Source organism: Penaeus monodon, chromosome 4, assembly GCF_015228065.2.
Source record: "Penaeus monodon isolate SGIC_2016 chromosome 4, NSTDA_Pmon_1, whole genome shotgun sequence".
NCBI lineage: Eukaryota > Metazoa > Arthropoda > Malacostraca > Decapoda > Penaeidae > Penaeus > Penaeus monodon.
Window position 1 is genome coordinate 54,084,205 of NC_051389.1, and position 17,500 is coordinate 54,101,704.

The following is a 17,500-nucleotide window of genomic DNA, read 5'->3' on the forward strand; positions in this document are numbered from 1 at the left end:
GATATTTTATTAGCGGTTTTTGCGTAATACTTAGCTGTTGACGCGGCAGATAATTTGAAATAATCAATCAATCAATATGCCTTTATTAAACTTTCAACCTTACACAGCATGCGTCCTAACAGGCGGGGACATAAAGAAATGAAAATAACAGGCTTAAATTTTCTGTGTAATATAAATGCGATAATCACTACCTCGCATGTTTGGATGTTTCACTGCCAATACAACTAAAAGGTCAGTTACCTGATAGATTGAAAGTCGTTGGTTTTGTTCAATTTAGCATTAATAGGTTTTTCAACGTATCTGTGTGAGGTCTCATATATCCGTCTAAACATTAGTTGTCTATCAACTAGTGTCCTCACCTGCCCCCACGTGTCGTCAACCCAGCTATGTTTTGCTGTCTCATATCTCACGTTGATGATTCTCTTTACAATCTATAATGCCAGCTGGGAATGTTCAGTTTCCCTTAAGGCCCATATGCATAGCTATATGCAGACGGGAGTATCCTTGCATGAGAGGTTTCTTACTTATACATACATTTACCCACTTGTGACCATCTCGAAGTGCGCTCCCCTTCTGATGTAAAAAGACCAATGTAAACATCGATTATGGACCTTCCGTTTTATGATGATGTAAGAAAAAAGACGAATCAGCACAGATGCTGAGTAGCTTTTCAGTAATTTACCCATCTTTTATATCTACTACCCCTCCCCCCCCACACACACAAATTGTCTATAGTACCTGCCTAAAAGAAAGAAAAGGAACTATACAACGGTAACCTTCCTTGTTAGTTACTGTAATTTCATTTATATGGCAAATATATTTTTGTCTCCTACAAGAACGGGAAAAAAACTATTGTAAAAGGACACGAAGGAATTATGCTGGCGGGCATAATTCAACCAAACTTTACTTCTCGATCTCCCCGCCATTGTCTTCCCCACCTATCTACAAATATGTGGTTAGAGATGGAGCTGGATACGTTGTTATCTTTCGGAGAAAGACACCTCGCCATCGGACTACGATGATTTACTTTATCGGGAAACACGCATTCAGGCACCAGTTTTTAAGTACTGCATATATTTTTTGTTAATCTCCTTATACAGAGAAATACTTTTTTTAATTGGCACTGAATAAAACTTGCAACTCGATCACTATTTTCTGAATAATTTAATAACCTAACCTGTCCCAGAGGGTCATTGCAACCATCACCCCTCCGGGGAGCAGAACATATTACACGGATGGATCGGTCGATCCCTTGACCCACACTGCAGGCGCCGGCTTCGCAGCAAGGGATGCCACAATATCCATGAGGGTAACAGACAACGCCTCCTCGCTACAGGCAGGGGCAGTTGCTATCATGGGAGCACTGAGCCACGCGTCCGTGATGGAAGGACACGTGGTCATACACACAGAGGAAACGAGATGTTCCCCCTCGGCCAGCTAGTACTCAGACGCCACAGGCTATGAACCACTGGCACTCTCTGAAATAAACAACAGAGGTACCGAAGTCATTCTGCACAGAATGCGCCTAGGTTACCACTGTGCATGGCAGATTATACAAACCATAGAACGTGAAGAGAGGTGTTGCATGCACTGCGGCGAGCCGAACGCCACACTGGTACATTACTAGGAGAATTGCGTGCACACGCAATTCCTAAGACAAAGCCCACAGAACACAGCCGTCGTGCTGGTAAAGAGATTATGCGAGATGCTTACACCACGGCTACGGGAGCGCCTGCTGGCAATCCCACCGCCACGGTAAGCACCGAGTGTCAGACAAACAAATGAGACAGCCCTAAAAAGCTGACACAGGCCGTGCCATAATGGAAAGGCCCGGCGAAGCCAAAACTTCGCAATTCGCAGAGCAGCAAGCAACCTACTAACCTGTGATGATGCCTCTGGCATATCCTTTTCTTGTTAAGCGTCTACCTTACAATAGTCCTGTTTTTTTTACATGATGACACGAACCATACTGCCGAAATATTGTCAGGAATTTGTTTCTAAATGGCAAGTAAAACGCATTTTGTTTGGAAAAACAAAACAAAAAAAAAAAAAAAAAAAAAAAAAAAAAAATATATATATATATATATATATATATATATATATATATATATATATATATATGTGTGTGTGTGTGTGTGTGTGTGTGTATGTATATTCACATTATATTTTACTTAACCCCAGAAAGAAAAATGCCCTTTTATTCAAATACAAGGATAATTTAGGTATGTATGTATGATATATGTATATATATTTATATATATTTATATTATATATATGTATATATATAATGTATTATATAGATATGTATATATATGTAGATATATAATGTATATATATGTATATATATATGTATATGTATATATATATATATATATATATATAATATATTATTATATAATATAATGTATATGTATATATGTATATTATGCAATATGTGTATATGTATCTGTAGATATGTATCTATATGTATCGATGTATCGGCGCGCGCGCATGTGGAGCGCGCTCACACACACGCGCGTAGGTGAACGCGCGCATGCTCGCTGGATTTAAATAATTCTATGTAAATCCGAACCTAGATACTGCGCCTCCTGGGCAGCCAAGGCCGCTGTTGTTGAAAACGGTACGTCACGCTGTCGGGGAGGTACCAACTTGAGGCTTACCAGACGAAGCACCCATCCAAACCCCGCCAACTCGCCCTGGGCCAGCGCGTGGGTGTGGGGCCCAAACTCCCCAAACATGCAAATTGGTTGAGCCTACGTCCAAGCAAACGGACCCTCAATGGCTGATGAATGAATGAATGAAATGGTATATGTGTATATGTATATGTATATGTAATTTATTTTGGAACCGAGCATTATATCATATATATAATATATTTGTCTGGGTAAGACAATAACACGCACCCTAGGGTTCCCTTTGAACAAGATATCACCCTATTGAAGCTCCCTATACCAGGTTGCGGTGAAACTGTTCGCAGCAGGGCATGATATCTGTGGAAAACACCATCAGTTTCTACTTATTACTGGTTTCACCAAATAATATATCTGCTGGGCGTATTACAGTGTAACTGTTTTAAAAGCGGGCAGAGATAGGTTTCCTCCTAATTAGTTGGAGACTGCGAGTTGGAGAAGGAGCCTGGGGATTCACTCAACTTTATTTTTCTCCTGAAACCTCTACACCAATTATTAATACAGAAACGATAATTCATACCACATGCCCGTCGCGTGGGTTATCAAAGGGGCGCGTTAGTTAGTGGGCAACCAGCTGACAATGTTAAACATGCATCGTGGACGACAAAGAAGAATAAAGGAAAAACAGGATCAAATTAAGAAACACATTACAAAAATCGGAAACTTTGGAACGTAAGGAAATTATGAAAAGAGATGGTAAATTCATATCTGTCCTAGTAACGAATGGATAGATACAACATTCAAATTGCTAGGAATCAGTGAGACCAATTGGAAAAGTAATGGAAGTTTCAAAATTAAAGAAAACCAAGACAGTTTTTTTCTGGAAAAGAGAAAGGAAATTATAGTCACGAAAAATTGCTTATGATTCTCAACGAAAAAAACTGCAAATGCACTAATTGGTACGCCCAATAAATGATCTGATTTTTAAAAGTCAGAATACAATCAAAACCTCATAATATTAGTATTATACAAATGCTACGCACCAACCAAATATTGCCAAGTGATGAAGAAATGGAATTTTTTTTTTATAACTCTCTCCAAGAGACTTTAGAACAATCCCTAACAGAGATTAAAAATAATCACGGGGAGACCTCACCAAGCCCAAAGTAGACAAAATAATCTAAAAATTATAGCCTTGGAAAATTCGGCCCTTGGAGATTATACATGAAGAGGTAAAGAATTATTATTAATGATTCTTATTAGCAAATTAATTTAGTTATAGCCATACATGTTTTCCAAACACCACGCCAAGACACTTGTAACACAACGCGTGGTTTCACCAGACCAAAGAAACGCAAACAAATTGACTACATGTGCTGCACCAAAAATGGAGAGATTGCATAAAAAATTCCAAAACAAGACCTGGGTGCCGACTGCAACAGTGACCACCAACTACTTAACTATCGACTTTAAAATAAGACACACAATTTGAAATACTCAATCAATGTTAAGATGAAAAACACCAAATGAGTTGTGGGAAGAAGGAAAAGAACCTCTGCGAGCACTGCTTAGGAAACTATCGCCAAAAAAGACAAAGACAAAATTCCCCCTGGATAGCTGAAAAAACACTAAGTAAATTGAACAAGAAGATGACCTAAAAATAAAAAGGTAATCAATCAATCCAGTTGAAAAAGTAATTTACAAAAACAAATCCAAAAATTCAAAGATTTGCGACAAGATAAAGGCAAAATATTTTAATGAACATTGCCAGAGATTGAAAACTGTTTCTATCAATAAGACAACTAAAGAACTCTACAAGGAGTACGAACATCACAACGAAAATTTAAAACCTACACTGGACACTATCAAAACTGAAGAGGACTTGTTTTATGTGATATTGGAAAAGAAGTCAAGATAGATGGAATCAATATTGTTCCAACTTATCCAAAAAGAATAATATCCTAACAACAACATTAATTTCGACCTCAATGACAGCGGATGACCACCGCCACTGCTGGACTAAGTTATAAACGCGCATAAAATGACTAAAAGATACAAGAGCCCGGAAAATAGATGACATAACACAGAACTAATTAAGAATGCTGGCGAAAGTGTTGAATACTCTTCTACAAACTCTGTGCAAAAAAATCTGGAATGAAAGAAAATGGCCAGCAAGAACTGGTAAAATTCAGTCCTTTAATCCCATACCTAAAAAAGTTACGCACTCACCAATGCAACATAAATAGGACAGATTGCCTTAATAATCACAGCAGCAAAATTTTGTTGAAATATTTATTGCTGAAAGAATGAGTTGAGTTAAGAGAGGAATTGCAGACGAACAAGCGGGTTTTTCCGCCCTGGAACAGGTACCAGAAAGCCAGATTCCTAAATTTAAAATTGATCCTAGAGAAAAAACAGAGTGAACATCAAACGACCTATACATGTGTTTCCCATCGATTATGTGAAAGCTTTTGAATACTGTTGACAAATATCCTCTGGAATAAATATGTACGATATTAAGTTTCCAAAACACATCAATCCCATTTAATAAAGAGCCTGTATGAACCAACAACAAGCAGCTGTAAGAACCAACTTATGTTTAACCGAAGGTTCGAAGTCAAACAAGTAATACGACAGGGTTTGCATTCCCTTTCTGTCCTCCGCACCTCTTTAATATATAATATTCTGACACAATTATGAGATGTGCTCTAAGAATTTGAAGGAACTGTGGGATGTTTGATGTATACAAAATATCAATTTCTGAGGTACGCCCACACGATGGTATGTTTTGATTGCCAGCAGTAATCACTGAACTACAACAACTACTAGATAAAGTTAGAGAAACAAGCGGAAAGGCTGGCTTGTTTCTTAATGCAAAAACTAAGATCTGAAGATTCAAAGATAACCGGCAATGAACAATGATGAACATGTTACAATCAATGGAATGATTGTGGGAAAAATGTGAAAGAAGTTCACTTATCTTGGAGCTGTTTTAACCTCATACATAATGATGAATTCACCGGAGATAAAAAGAAGAATTTTACCATTGCCAAAAGCTCCACAATTGCTCTCAATAACATCTGGAAAGACCAAGCATTACCTACGGACAAAGCTTGAGGTTAGTGAAACTCATTAGTTTCCCCATTGCATCATATTGTTTCCTTAGTGTTGGGTGGTTGAGTAGAAGACAAAGAAAAGATCAGTAGTTTTGAATGTGGGGTAGTTACAGAACAGTACTGCGTATTAGCTGGACGAGAAGAAGACGAATGAAGAAGTGCTGAGAAAGATAATTGTGGAGACCGACTGTTGGAGACATCTTGAACAAGAGGAATTAAAGGTTTATCTGGGCATGGAATGAGAAGTAAAAGGAGTGAGAAAAACTGCTGACAGGGTGTTGATAGGAAACAGAGGAGGGGCAAACCGGAAGACAAGACTGAGCGAACAATATAAAAGATATTTGCGGGCTGTCGGGGGGATGGTACAAGTGGAAAGAAAAGCGTAAGATCGATTTAGATGGCGAAGGATGGTCGACGAGGTCCACGGCTGCTCAAACATGAGCATACCGTTATGATGATTGATGCATTATAAATCACACAGACACCACACATCCAGGACCAAGCACACGCACGCGCACACTGACACACGTATACGCACACGCACTCGCGGCGCACGCACCGACGCACACGCATGCGCATACGCACCGCCACCAAAACACACAACATATGTTAATAAACAGAGATACCGCGTTTGATATCAGCCCGCCGCTGTTAAATCAAAATTTATGCATGCAAAATATTCTTTCATTGAGGTCCCTTTTCCATTTGCATGCATATTCCATGCATGTTCATTGCAGGCTTAAAAGAAGACAACGCGGGCTTTGAGAGTGCAATAAACAGTGAATGACAGAGGCGGCCTTTCACGACACAGGCTTTTGATGTTTGATTCTTATATTTATCGTCGTTATTGCTTTGTTCGTCCATTTAATTTCGTTTGATACAGCTGTCATTCGAAATTTAGTTTACAGCGCGAAAAAAATGGCCCCGGGTTAGGTTGGGTCTCGCATATGAGAGGAGTCGCAGCTTTCTCTCTCTCTCTCTCTCTCTCTCTCTCTCTCTCTCTCTCTCTCTCTCTCTCTCTCTCTCTCTCTCTCTCTTTATTCGGTTCTTTCTTTATTTGTTTATTCATTTATTTGCAAAGAGGGGGTCTCTTCCCATCTTTAGTCATTCGTCTCCGATTCCCCTGTCGCCTTTTTTCTTTTCTTCTTTCTTTTGTCGCCTTCCCTTGATGCATTCACGATTTCTATGCAGCTTTTGCCTCGGCAGGCATGCGAGGATGTTTTATTATGCGCTTCCAAAGTTGTTCTGAAGCTAGGGGAGGACACGTGGTCACACTTTATACTTTCTTAATTCCATATCATTTTCATGTCTATTGATTAGTAAAGCATAAGCTTAATGGTGTGTGTGCATTTATATATATATATATATATATATATATATTAGATATATATATTATAATAATATATATATTATATATATATATGTGTGTGTGTTGTGGTGCTGGTGTTAGTGTGTGTGTGTGTGTAGTGTTGTGTCGTGTGTGTGGTGTCTGTGTGTGTGTGTGTGCTGGTGGTGTGTGTGTGTGTGCGCTCTTTGTGTGTGAGAGAGAGAGAGAGAGAGAGAGAGTGTGTTTTTGTGTGTGTGTGTGTGTGTATGTATGTATGTCTGTAGGTAGTATGTATGATGTATTTGTGTAATATATATATACATAATTATATATATATATCATAATATATATATATATATGTTGTGGTGTGTGTGTCGTGTCGTGTGTGTGTGTGTGTGTATGTATAAATATTGTGTGTATATATATGTATATATATGTATATGTTGTAGTATATTGTATATAATATATATTCTATATATATAGTATATATATATATATATACATAATATATGGATCTATATTATATATATATATATATATATATAATATATGTGTGTGTGTGTGTGTGTGTGGTGTGTAGTGTGTGTGTATGTATATATATGTGTGTTACATATATGTATATAATGTGTTATATAGATGTATATATATATGTGTGATATATATGGTATATATATGTGTATAATATATATATATATGTATACACATATATATACATATTATATACACCACATCTATATACTATAATATACACACAATACAGACATATATATACCACCACACATATTATACATATAATATATATATATATATTATATATATAGATATATATATAATATATACACACACCATTTATATATATACATATATATATATAAACACACATATATACATATATATATATACATACACACACACACACACACACACAACACACACACACACACACACACACATTATATCTATATATATATAGAGTTATAGATATTATATATATATATATAATATATGTGTGTGTGTGTGTGGGTGTGTGTGTGGTTGTGTGTGTGTGTGTGTGTGTATATATATATTGTATATATGTGTGTGTATATATAATATATGGATATATATATGTGTGTGTATATATATGTATATATATGTGTGTATATTATATGTATATATTATGTGTGTATATATATGTATATATATGTGTGATACATATATATATATACATATATATACATAATCTACATACATATATATAAATATAATACACACACACATACTATATATATAGATTATATATAATATATATATATACATATATATACACACATATGATACATACACACACACCCCCCACACACACAACACACACCACACACACACATATATATATCTATATATATATAATTCTATTTATATATAATATTTATATATATATATTTACACACACACACACACACATAATATATAATACACACACCACACACACACACACACACACACACACCACCACACACACACACACACATATAATAATATATATATATATATATAGATATATATATACATATTAAAATATATAATCTATATATATATATATATATAATATATTATATATTATATACATATATCCACAATACATATATAATACATATATATACACACATATATATAATACACACACACACACCACACACACACACACACACCACACAAACATATATATATAATATATATATATATATATAGATATATATCTATATATACACAAATACAACATACATACATACATACATACATACATACATACACACACGCACACACACACACACTCTCCTCTCTCTCTCTCTCTCTCACACACACACATCACACACACACACACACACACACACACACCACACACACACACACACACACCACCACACACACACACACCACACCACACACACACACATATAACTATATATATATAATAATATATTATATATATATATATTATATAATATATATCTATATAGAATATATAAATGCACACACACCATTAAGCTTATGCTGTTACTAAATCAATAGACATGAAAATTATATGGAATTAAGACGTTACTAAAGTGTGACCTACGTGTCCTCCCTAGCTTCAGAACAACTTTGGAAGCGAATAATTTAAAACATCCTCGCATTGCCTGCCGAGGCAAAAGCGCATTAGAAATCGTGAATAAGCATCAAGGAAGGCGAACAAAAAGAAAGAAGAAAAGAAAAAAGGCGACAGGGGAAATCGGAGACGAATGACTAAAATGATGGGAAGAGGACCCCCTCTTTGCAAATAAATGAATAAACAAATAAAGAAAGAACCGAATAAAGAGAGAGAGAGGAGAGACTGACGAAGAGAGAGAGTAGAGAGCAGACGGGAGAAGATCGACGAGAGAGAGACGAGAGAGAGAGAGAGATAGAGAGAGAAAGCTGCGGACTCCTCTCATATGCGAGACCCAAATAACCGGGGCCATTGTTCGCGCTGAAACTTAAATTCGAATGACAGCTGTATCAAACGAAATTAAATGGACGAACAAAGCAATAACGACGATAAATATAAGAATCAAACATCAAAAGCCTGTGTCGTGAGAAGGCCGCCTCTGTCATTTCACTGCTTTATTGCACTCTCAGCCCGCCGCGTTTGTTTCTTTTAAGCCGTGCAATGAACATGCATGGAATATGCATGCAAATGGAAAAGGGACCTCAATGAAAGAATATTTTGCATGCATAAATTTTGATTTAACAGCGGCGCTGAATATAAAACGCGTGTATCTCTGTATTATATAAACATATGTTGTGTGTGTTTGGTGCGTGCGATGCGCATGCGTGTGAGTCGGTACGTGCGCGCCGAAGTGCGGTCTGTGCGTTAGTGTGTCAGTGTGCGCCGTGCGTGTGTTTGTCCTTGGAATGTGTGTGCTCTGGTGTGCTTTATAATGCATCATCATCAATAACGGTATGCTCATGTTTGAGCAGCCGTGGACCTCTCGACCATCCTTCGCCACAAACCGGAATCTTACGCTTTCTTTCCAATGTACCATCGACAGCCCGCAAAATATTCTTGTATTGTCGCTCAGTCTTGTCTTCGGTTTGCCTCTTCCTCTGTTCCTATCACCCTCCCTGTCAGCAAGTTTTTCTCACTACTTTTACTCTCATTACATTGCCCAATAAACTTTTTTTTTTAATCTTCCTCTTGTTTCAAGATGTCCAAACAGTCGGTCTCCCTTTTACAATTTATTTTTTTCTCAGCACTTCATTCATTCTCTTCTCTCTGCCAGCTAATACGCAGTACTTCGTCTGTAACACCACATTCAAAACTATTGATCTGTCTGCTTGTCTATTACTCAACACCCAACACTCAGAACCATATGAGCAATTGGTCCTCCTTTTTGAAAACTAATGAGTTCAATAACTCACTGTGTCCGTAAGAATGCTCGGTCTTTCCAGATGTATTGGAGAGCAATTGTGCGCTTTGGCAATTGTAATTCTTCTTTGTATCTTCCGGTGATCATCATATGATTAGTTAAAACAGCTCAAGATAAGTGAACTCTTTCACATTTCCAAATCATTCCATTGATTGTAAAATGTTCATCATGGTTCATTGCCGGTATCTTTGAATCTTCATGATCTTAGTTTCTTGGCATTAAGAAACAAGCCAGCCTTTTCGCTTGCTTCTCTAACTTTATCTAGTAGTTTTGTAGTTCCGTGATACTGATGGCAATCAAAAAAACTATATCATCGGCCCGTACCTCAGATTTGATATTTTTGTATCCTCCAACATCCACGGTTCCTTCAAAATTCTCTAGAGCACCTGTATTAATTGTTCGAAATATATATTAAGAGGTGCGGAGACAGAATGCAACCCTGTCGTACTCATTGTTGACTTCGAACCTTCTGTTAACCCCATAAGTGGTTTTACAGCTGCTTGTGTTGGTTTTCATAAAGGGCTTTATTAATTGGATGATGTGTTTTGGAAACTTCATATGTACATGTTCATGCCAGAGGATATCGTGATCAAACAGTATCAAAAGCTTCACATAATCGATGAAAAACACTGGTATAGGTCTTTGTGATGTCTCTGTTTTTCTCCTATGATCAAAATTTTAAATTTAGAATCTGGTTTCTGGTTACCTTTCCAGGGCGAAAACCGCTGTTCGTCTGGCAATTCCTCTCTTACACTTCAACTTCATTCTTTTTCAGCAAATAATTTTCAACAAAAATTTTTGCTGCTGTGACTATTAAGGCAATTGTCCTATTATTGTTGCATTGGAGTGCGTCACCTTTTTTAGGTATGGGAGTAAAGGAATGATTTTACCCAGTCATCTGGCCATTTTCTTTCATTCCATATTTTTGTACAGAGTTTGTAGAAGTATTTCAACACTTTCGCCAGCATTCTTAATTAGTTCTGCTGTTTTTCATCACTATTTCGGGCCTCTTGTTATTCTTTACTCTTTTATGGCTTTTATAACTGCGTCCAGCAAGTGGCGGTGGTCATCCTACGCTGTCATTGAGGTCTAATTAATGTTGTTGTCGATCTTTATTCTTTTTTGTATTAGTTGGAACAATATTGATTCCATCATCTTTGCCTTCTTTTTCATCACATAAAACAAGTCCATCGTCAGTTTTGATAGTGTCCATTGTAGGTTAAATTTTCGTTGTGATGTTTAGTATCCTTGGTAGTTAGAGTTCTTTAGTTGTCTTATTGATAGAACAGTTTCAATTTCTCTTGGCAATGTTCATTTAAATATTTTCCTTATCCTTGCGCAATAATTTTGAATTTTTGTATTTGGTTTTTTTTTGTAAATTACTTTTCAAATGGATTTATTGATACCTTTTTATTTTAGGCATCTTTTTGTTTCCAATTTCACTTAGTGTTTTTTCAGACATCCAGGGGGAATTTGTTTTTTCTTTTTGGCGATAGTTTCTAAGCAGTGCCTCAGCAGGAGGTTCTTTTTCCTTCTTCCACAATCCATTTAGGTTTTAATAATCTTCCACATTGATTGAGTATTTCAAATTTGTTTGACACTGCAATTTCTGAATTGTTATAAAGAGTTTTGTAGTCGAGCTTTATAGGAGGTGGTGTTGGACGTTCCATCTTTGAGTCTTATTTTAAAGTCGATAGTTAGTAGTTGGTGGTCCACTGTTGCAGGCGGCACCAGGTTTGTTTTTGCATTTTTATCAAATTTTTCCATTTTTGGTTCAGCACAAGTAGTCAATTTGGTTGCGTGTTCTTTTTGGTCTGAGTGAAAAACCACGTGTACCAAGTGTCTTGGGTGGGTGGAAACAATGTATTGCTTATAACTAAATTATTTGTATGACAGGGAATTCAATAAAATCATTTCCTCTTCATTTATATCTCCAAGGCCGAATTTTTCCACAGCTGTCATTTTTTTAGATTATTTTTCTCCTACTTGGCGTTTGAGGTTCCATGATTATTGTTACATCTTCTGTTAGGGATTGTGTCTACAAAGTATCTTGGAGAGAGTTATAAAAAAAATTTCCATTTCTTCATCACTGCACTATTGCTTGGGCGTAGCATTGGTAATAATACTAAATTATGAGGTTTTGTCTTGTATTCGACTTTTTTAAAATGCGATAATTTATGGGCTGTACCCAATTAGTGCATTTGCAGTTTTTTTTCGTGGAGGAATCATAGCAACTCCGTCACTAAATTTCCTTCTCTTTTCCAGAAAAAAGAAAACTGTCTTGTTTTCTTTGTTTTGAAACTTCCATTACTTCATTGCGTCTCACTTATTCCTCGTGATTTGAATTGTTGTATCTATCCATTTCGTTACAGAACAGTATGTTAATTTACCCAATCTCTTCATTTTCCTTACGTCCACGGTTCGATTTTAATCGTGTTCTTAAATTGGACATTTTCTTTAATCTTCTTTGTCTTCCAGATGCATGTTTAACATTGTCAGCCTTGTTGCCCACTAAACGAACGCGCCCTTGATAACCCACGCGACGGGCGATGTGGTATGAATATCGTTTCTGTATTTAATCATTGTGTAGAGGTTTGTCAGGAGAAATAAAAGTTGAGTGGAATCCCCAAGGCTCCTTTCTCAACTCGCAGTACTCCAACTAATTAGGAGGAACTATCTTCTGCCGCTTTTTTAAAAACAGTTACACTGTAATACGCCAGACATATTATTGGTGAAACCAGTAATCAGTGAACTGAAGGTGTTTTCACAGATATCCACTGCTTATAAATGCATAGATACAGGTATTTGTATTCACGATTTCTCAGAACACTAACCATAATGTATCATACGCCATGTCCACTGTGATTTTAATTTTATTTAATTTTGTTTTACCAACAGATTGTTTCAAAAGCAACTTTGTAAACAGGGTCAATAACTAGTACGACTGATCCCACCTATGGAACCCTTTTATTGGTTTTCGAAAGATTCTTTTCGTTTTTTTATTGTTATATGTACTCCTAACCACGGCGGCGGGTTAATTGCACTGGCACGGTAGTTTTTTCCTTTTGAATTCTGTTCCACCACCGACCGCAATGAAGTATGCATGCAAATGGAAAAGGGACCTCAATGAAAGAATATTTTGCAGCATAAATTTTGATTTAACAGCGGCGCTGAATATAAAACGCGTGTATCTCTGTATTATATAAACATATGTTGTGTGTGTTTGGTGCGTGCGTATGCGCATGCGTGTGCGTCGGTGCGTGCGCGCGAGTGCGTGTGCGTATACGTGTGTCAGTGTGCGCGTGCGTGTGCTTGTCCTTGGATGTGTGTGTCTGTGTGATTTATAATGCATCATCATCAATAACGGTATGCTCATGTTTGAGCAGCCGTGGACCTCTCGACCATCCTTCGCCACTAAACTCGATCTTACGCTTTTCTTTCCACTTGTACCATCGACAGCCCGCAAATATCTTTGATATTGTCGCTCAGTCTTGTCTTCGGTTTGCCTCTTCCTCTGTTTCCTATCACCATCCCTGTCAGCAAGTTTTTCTCAATACTTTTACTTCTCATTACATGCCCAATAAACTTTAATTTCCTCTTGTTCAAGATGTCCAACAGTCGGTCTTTACAATTTATTTTTCTCAGCACTTCATCATTCGTCTTCTTCTCTGTCCAGCTAATACGCAGTACTCGTCTGTAACACCACATTTCAAAACTATTGATCTTTTTCTTGTCTATCTACTTCAACACCCAACACTCAGAACCATATGATGCATTGGGAAAACTAATGAGTTCAATAACCTCAGCTTTGTCCGTAAGGTAATGCTTCGGTCTTTCCAGATGTTATTGAGAGCAATTGTGGCGCTTTTGGCAATGGTAATTCTTCTTTTATCTCCGGTGAATCATCATATGTATTAGTTAAAACAGCTCCAAGATAAGTGAACTCTTTCACATTTTCCACAATCATTCCATTGATTGTAACATGTTCATCATTGTTCATTGCCGGTTATCTTTGAATCTTCATGATCTTAGTTTTCTTGGCATTAAGAAACAAGCCAGCCTTTTCGCTTGCTTCTCTAACTTTATCTAGTAGTTGTTGTAGTTCAGTGATACTGCTGGCAATCAAAACTATATCATCGGCGTACCTCAGATTTGATATTTTGTATCCTCCAACATCCACGGTTCCTTCAAAATTCTCTAGAGCACCTGTCATAATTGTTTCAGAATATATATTAAAGAGGTGCGGAGACAGAATGCAACCCTGTCGTACTCCTTGTTTGACTTCGAACCATTCTGTTAACCCATAAGTGGTTTTTACAGCTGCTTGTTGTTGGTCATACAAGGCTTTTATTAATTGGATGATGTGTTTTGGAAACTTCATATCGTACATGTTATTCCAGAGGATATCGTGATCAACAGTATCAAAAGCTTTCACATAATCGATGAAACACAGGTATAGGTCTTTTTGATGTTCTCTGTTTTTCTCTATGATCAATTTTAAATTTAGAATCTGGTTTCTGGTACCTTTTCCAGGGCGAAAACCCGCTTGTTCGTCTGCAATTTCCTCTCTTAACTTCAACTTCATTCTTTCAGCAATAATTTTCAACAAAATTTTGCTGCTGTGACTTATTAAGGCAATTGTCCTATTATTGTTGCATTGGAGTGCGTCACCTTTTTTAGGTATGGGAGTAAAGACTGATTTTACCCAGTCATCTGGCCATTTTCTTTCATTCCATATTTTTGTACAGAGTTTGTAGAAGTATTCAACACTTTCGCCAGCATTCTAATTAGTTCTGCTGTTATTTCATCTATTCCGGGGCTCTTGTTATTCTTTACTTCTTTTATGGCTTTTATAACTTCGTCCAGCAGTGGCGGTGGTTCATCCTCGCTGTCATTGAGTCTAATTAATGTTGTTGTTAGATCTTATTCTTTTGTATAGTTGGAACAATATTGATTCCATCTATCTTGACTTCTTTTCCATCACATAAAACAAGTCCATCTTCAGTTTTGATAGTGTCCATTGTAGGTTTAAATTTTCGTGTGATGTTTCGTACTCCTTGGTAGAGTTCTTTAGTTGTCTTATTGATAGAACAGTTTTCAATTCTCTGGCAATGTTCATTTAAATATTTTTCCTTATCTTGTCGCAATAATCTTTGAATTTTTGTATTTTGTTTTTGTAAATTACTTTTTCAACTGGATTATTGATACCTTTTTTATTTTAGGCATCTTCTTGTTTCAATTTCACTTAGTGTTTTTTCAGACATCCAGGGGGAATTTGTCTTTTTCTTTTTGGCGATAGTTTCTTAAGCAGTGCTCAGCAGGAGTTCTTTTCCTTCTTCCCACAACTCATTTAGTGTTTTATCATCTTCACATTGATTGAGTATTTCAAATTTGTTTGACACTGCAATTCTGTAATTGTTATCAAGAGTTTTGTAGTCGAGCTTTAGAGGTGGTGTTGGACGTTCCATCTTTTTGAGTCTTATTTTAAAGTCGATAGTTAGTAGTTGGTGGTCACTGTTGCAGTCGGCACCAGGTCTTGTTTTGGCATTTTTTATGCAATTTTTCCATTTTTGGTTCAGCACAATGTATTCAATTTGTTTGCGTGTTCTTTTGTCTGGTGAAAACCACGTGTACAAGTGTCTTGGGTGGTGTTGGAACAATGTATTGGCTATAACTAAATTATTTGTACTACAGAATTCAATAAAATCTTTACCTCTTTCATTTATATCTCCAAGGCCGAATTTTCCACAGGTGTCATTTTTTAGATTATTTTTTCCTACTTTGGCGTTGAGGTCTCCCATGATTATTTTTACATCTCTGTTAGGGATTGTGTCTAAAGTATCTTGGAGAGAGTTATAAAAATTTTCCATTTCTTCATCACTTGCAATATTGGTTGGTGCGTAGCATTGTATAATACTAAATTATGAGGTTTTGCTTGTATTCTGACTTTTAAAATGCGATCATTTATTGGGCTGTACCCAATTAGTGCATTTGCAGTTTTTTTTCGTGAGAATCATAGCAACTCCGTCACTATAATTTCCTTCTTCTTTTCCAGAAAAAAGAACTGTCTTGTTTTCTTTAGTTTTGAAACTTCCATTACTTTTCCAATTGGTCTCACTTATTCCTAGTATTTGAATGTTGTATCTATCCATTTCGTTACAGACAGTATGTAATTTACCCATCTCTTTCATTTTCCTTACGTTCCACGTTCCGATTTTTAATGTGTTTCTTAATTGGACATGTTTTCTTTATCTTCTTTGTCTTCCAGATGCATGTTTAACATTGTCAGCCTGGTTGCCCACTAACTAACGCGCCCCTTGATAACCCACGCGACGGGCGATGTGGTATGAATTATCGTTTCTGTATTTAATCATTGGTGTAGAGGTTTGTCAGGAGAAATAAAAGTTGAGTGGAATCCCCCAGGCTCCTTCTCAACTCGCAGTCTCCAACTAATTAGGAGGAACTATCTCTGCCGCTTTTAAAACAGTTACACTGTAATACGCCAGACATATTATTTGGTGAAACCAGTAATCAGTAGAACTGAAGGTGTTTTCACCAGATATCCACTGCCCTTATAATGCATAGATACAGGTATTTGTATTTACGATTTCTCAGAACCTTAACCCATTGTATCATACGCCATGTCCACTGTGATTTTAATTTATTAATTTTGTTTACACACAGATTGTTCCAAAGGACCTTTGTAACCAGGGTCAATAACTAGTACGACTGATCCCACCTATTGACCCTTTTTATTGGTTTTCGGAAAGATTCTTTTTCGTTTTTTTATTGTTATATGTACTCCTAACCCACGGCGGCGGGTAATTGCACTGGCCACTGTAGTTTTTCCTTTTGAATTCTGTTTCCACACCGACAGGGCTAGTCACATGGAGTCAGTTAGTAAGTCTACCTAATCTCACCTGACATCCGAAAATTTTCGGAATTTTTTTTTTTGTCATCAATATCGATAATTATCATTATTATTGGCATTTTGATTAT

At 36.6% G+C, this 17,500-nt stretch overlaps 1 protein-coding gene across 1 annotated transcript in view; it reads left to right on the top strand.

The window, feature by feature from the left end:
- Nucleotides 1-17,500, top strand: part of LOC119572613 (larval cuticle protein A3A-like) — a 22,524-nt gene that overhangs the window by 3,893 nt on the left and 1,131 nt on the right. Inside the window, exon 3 of the mRNA XM_037919716.1 lies at nt 17,379-17,401. Coding sequence (XP_037775644.1) covers nt 17,379-17,401 — 23 coding nt within the window. The remainder of the gene's footprint in view (nt 1-17,378; nt 17,402-17,500) is intronic.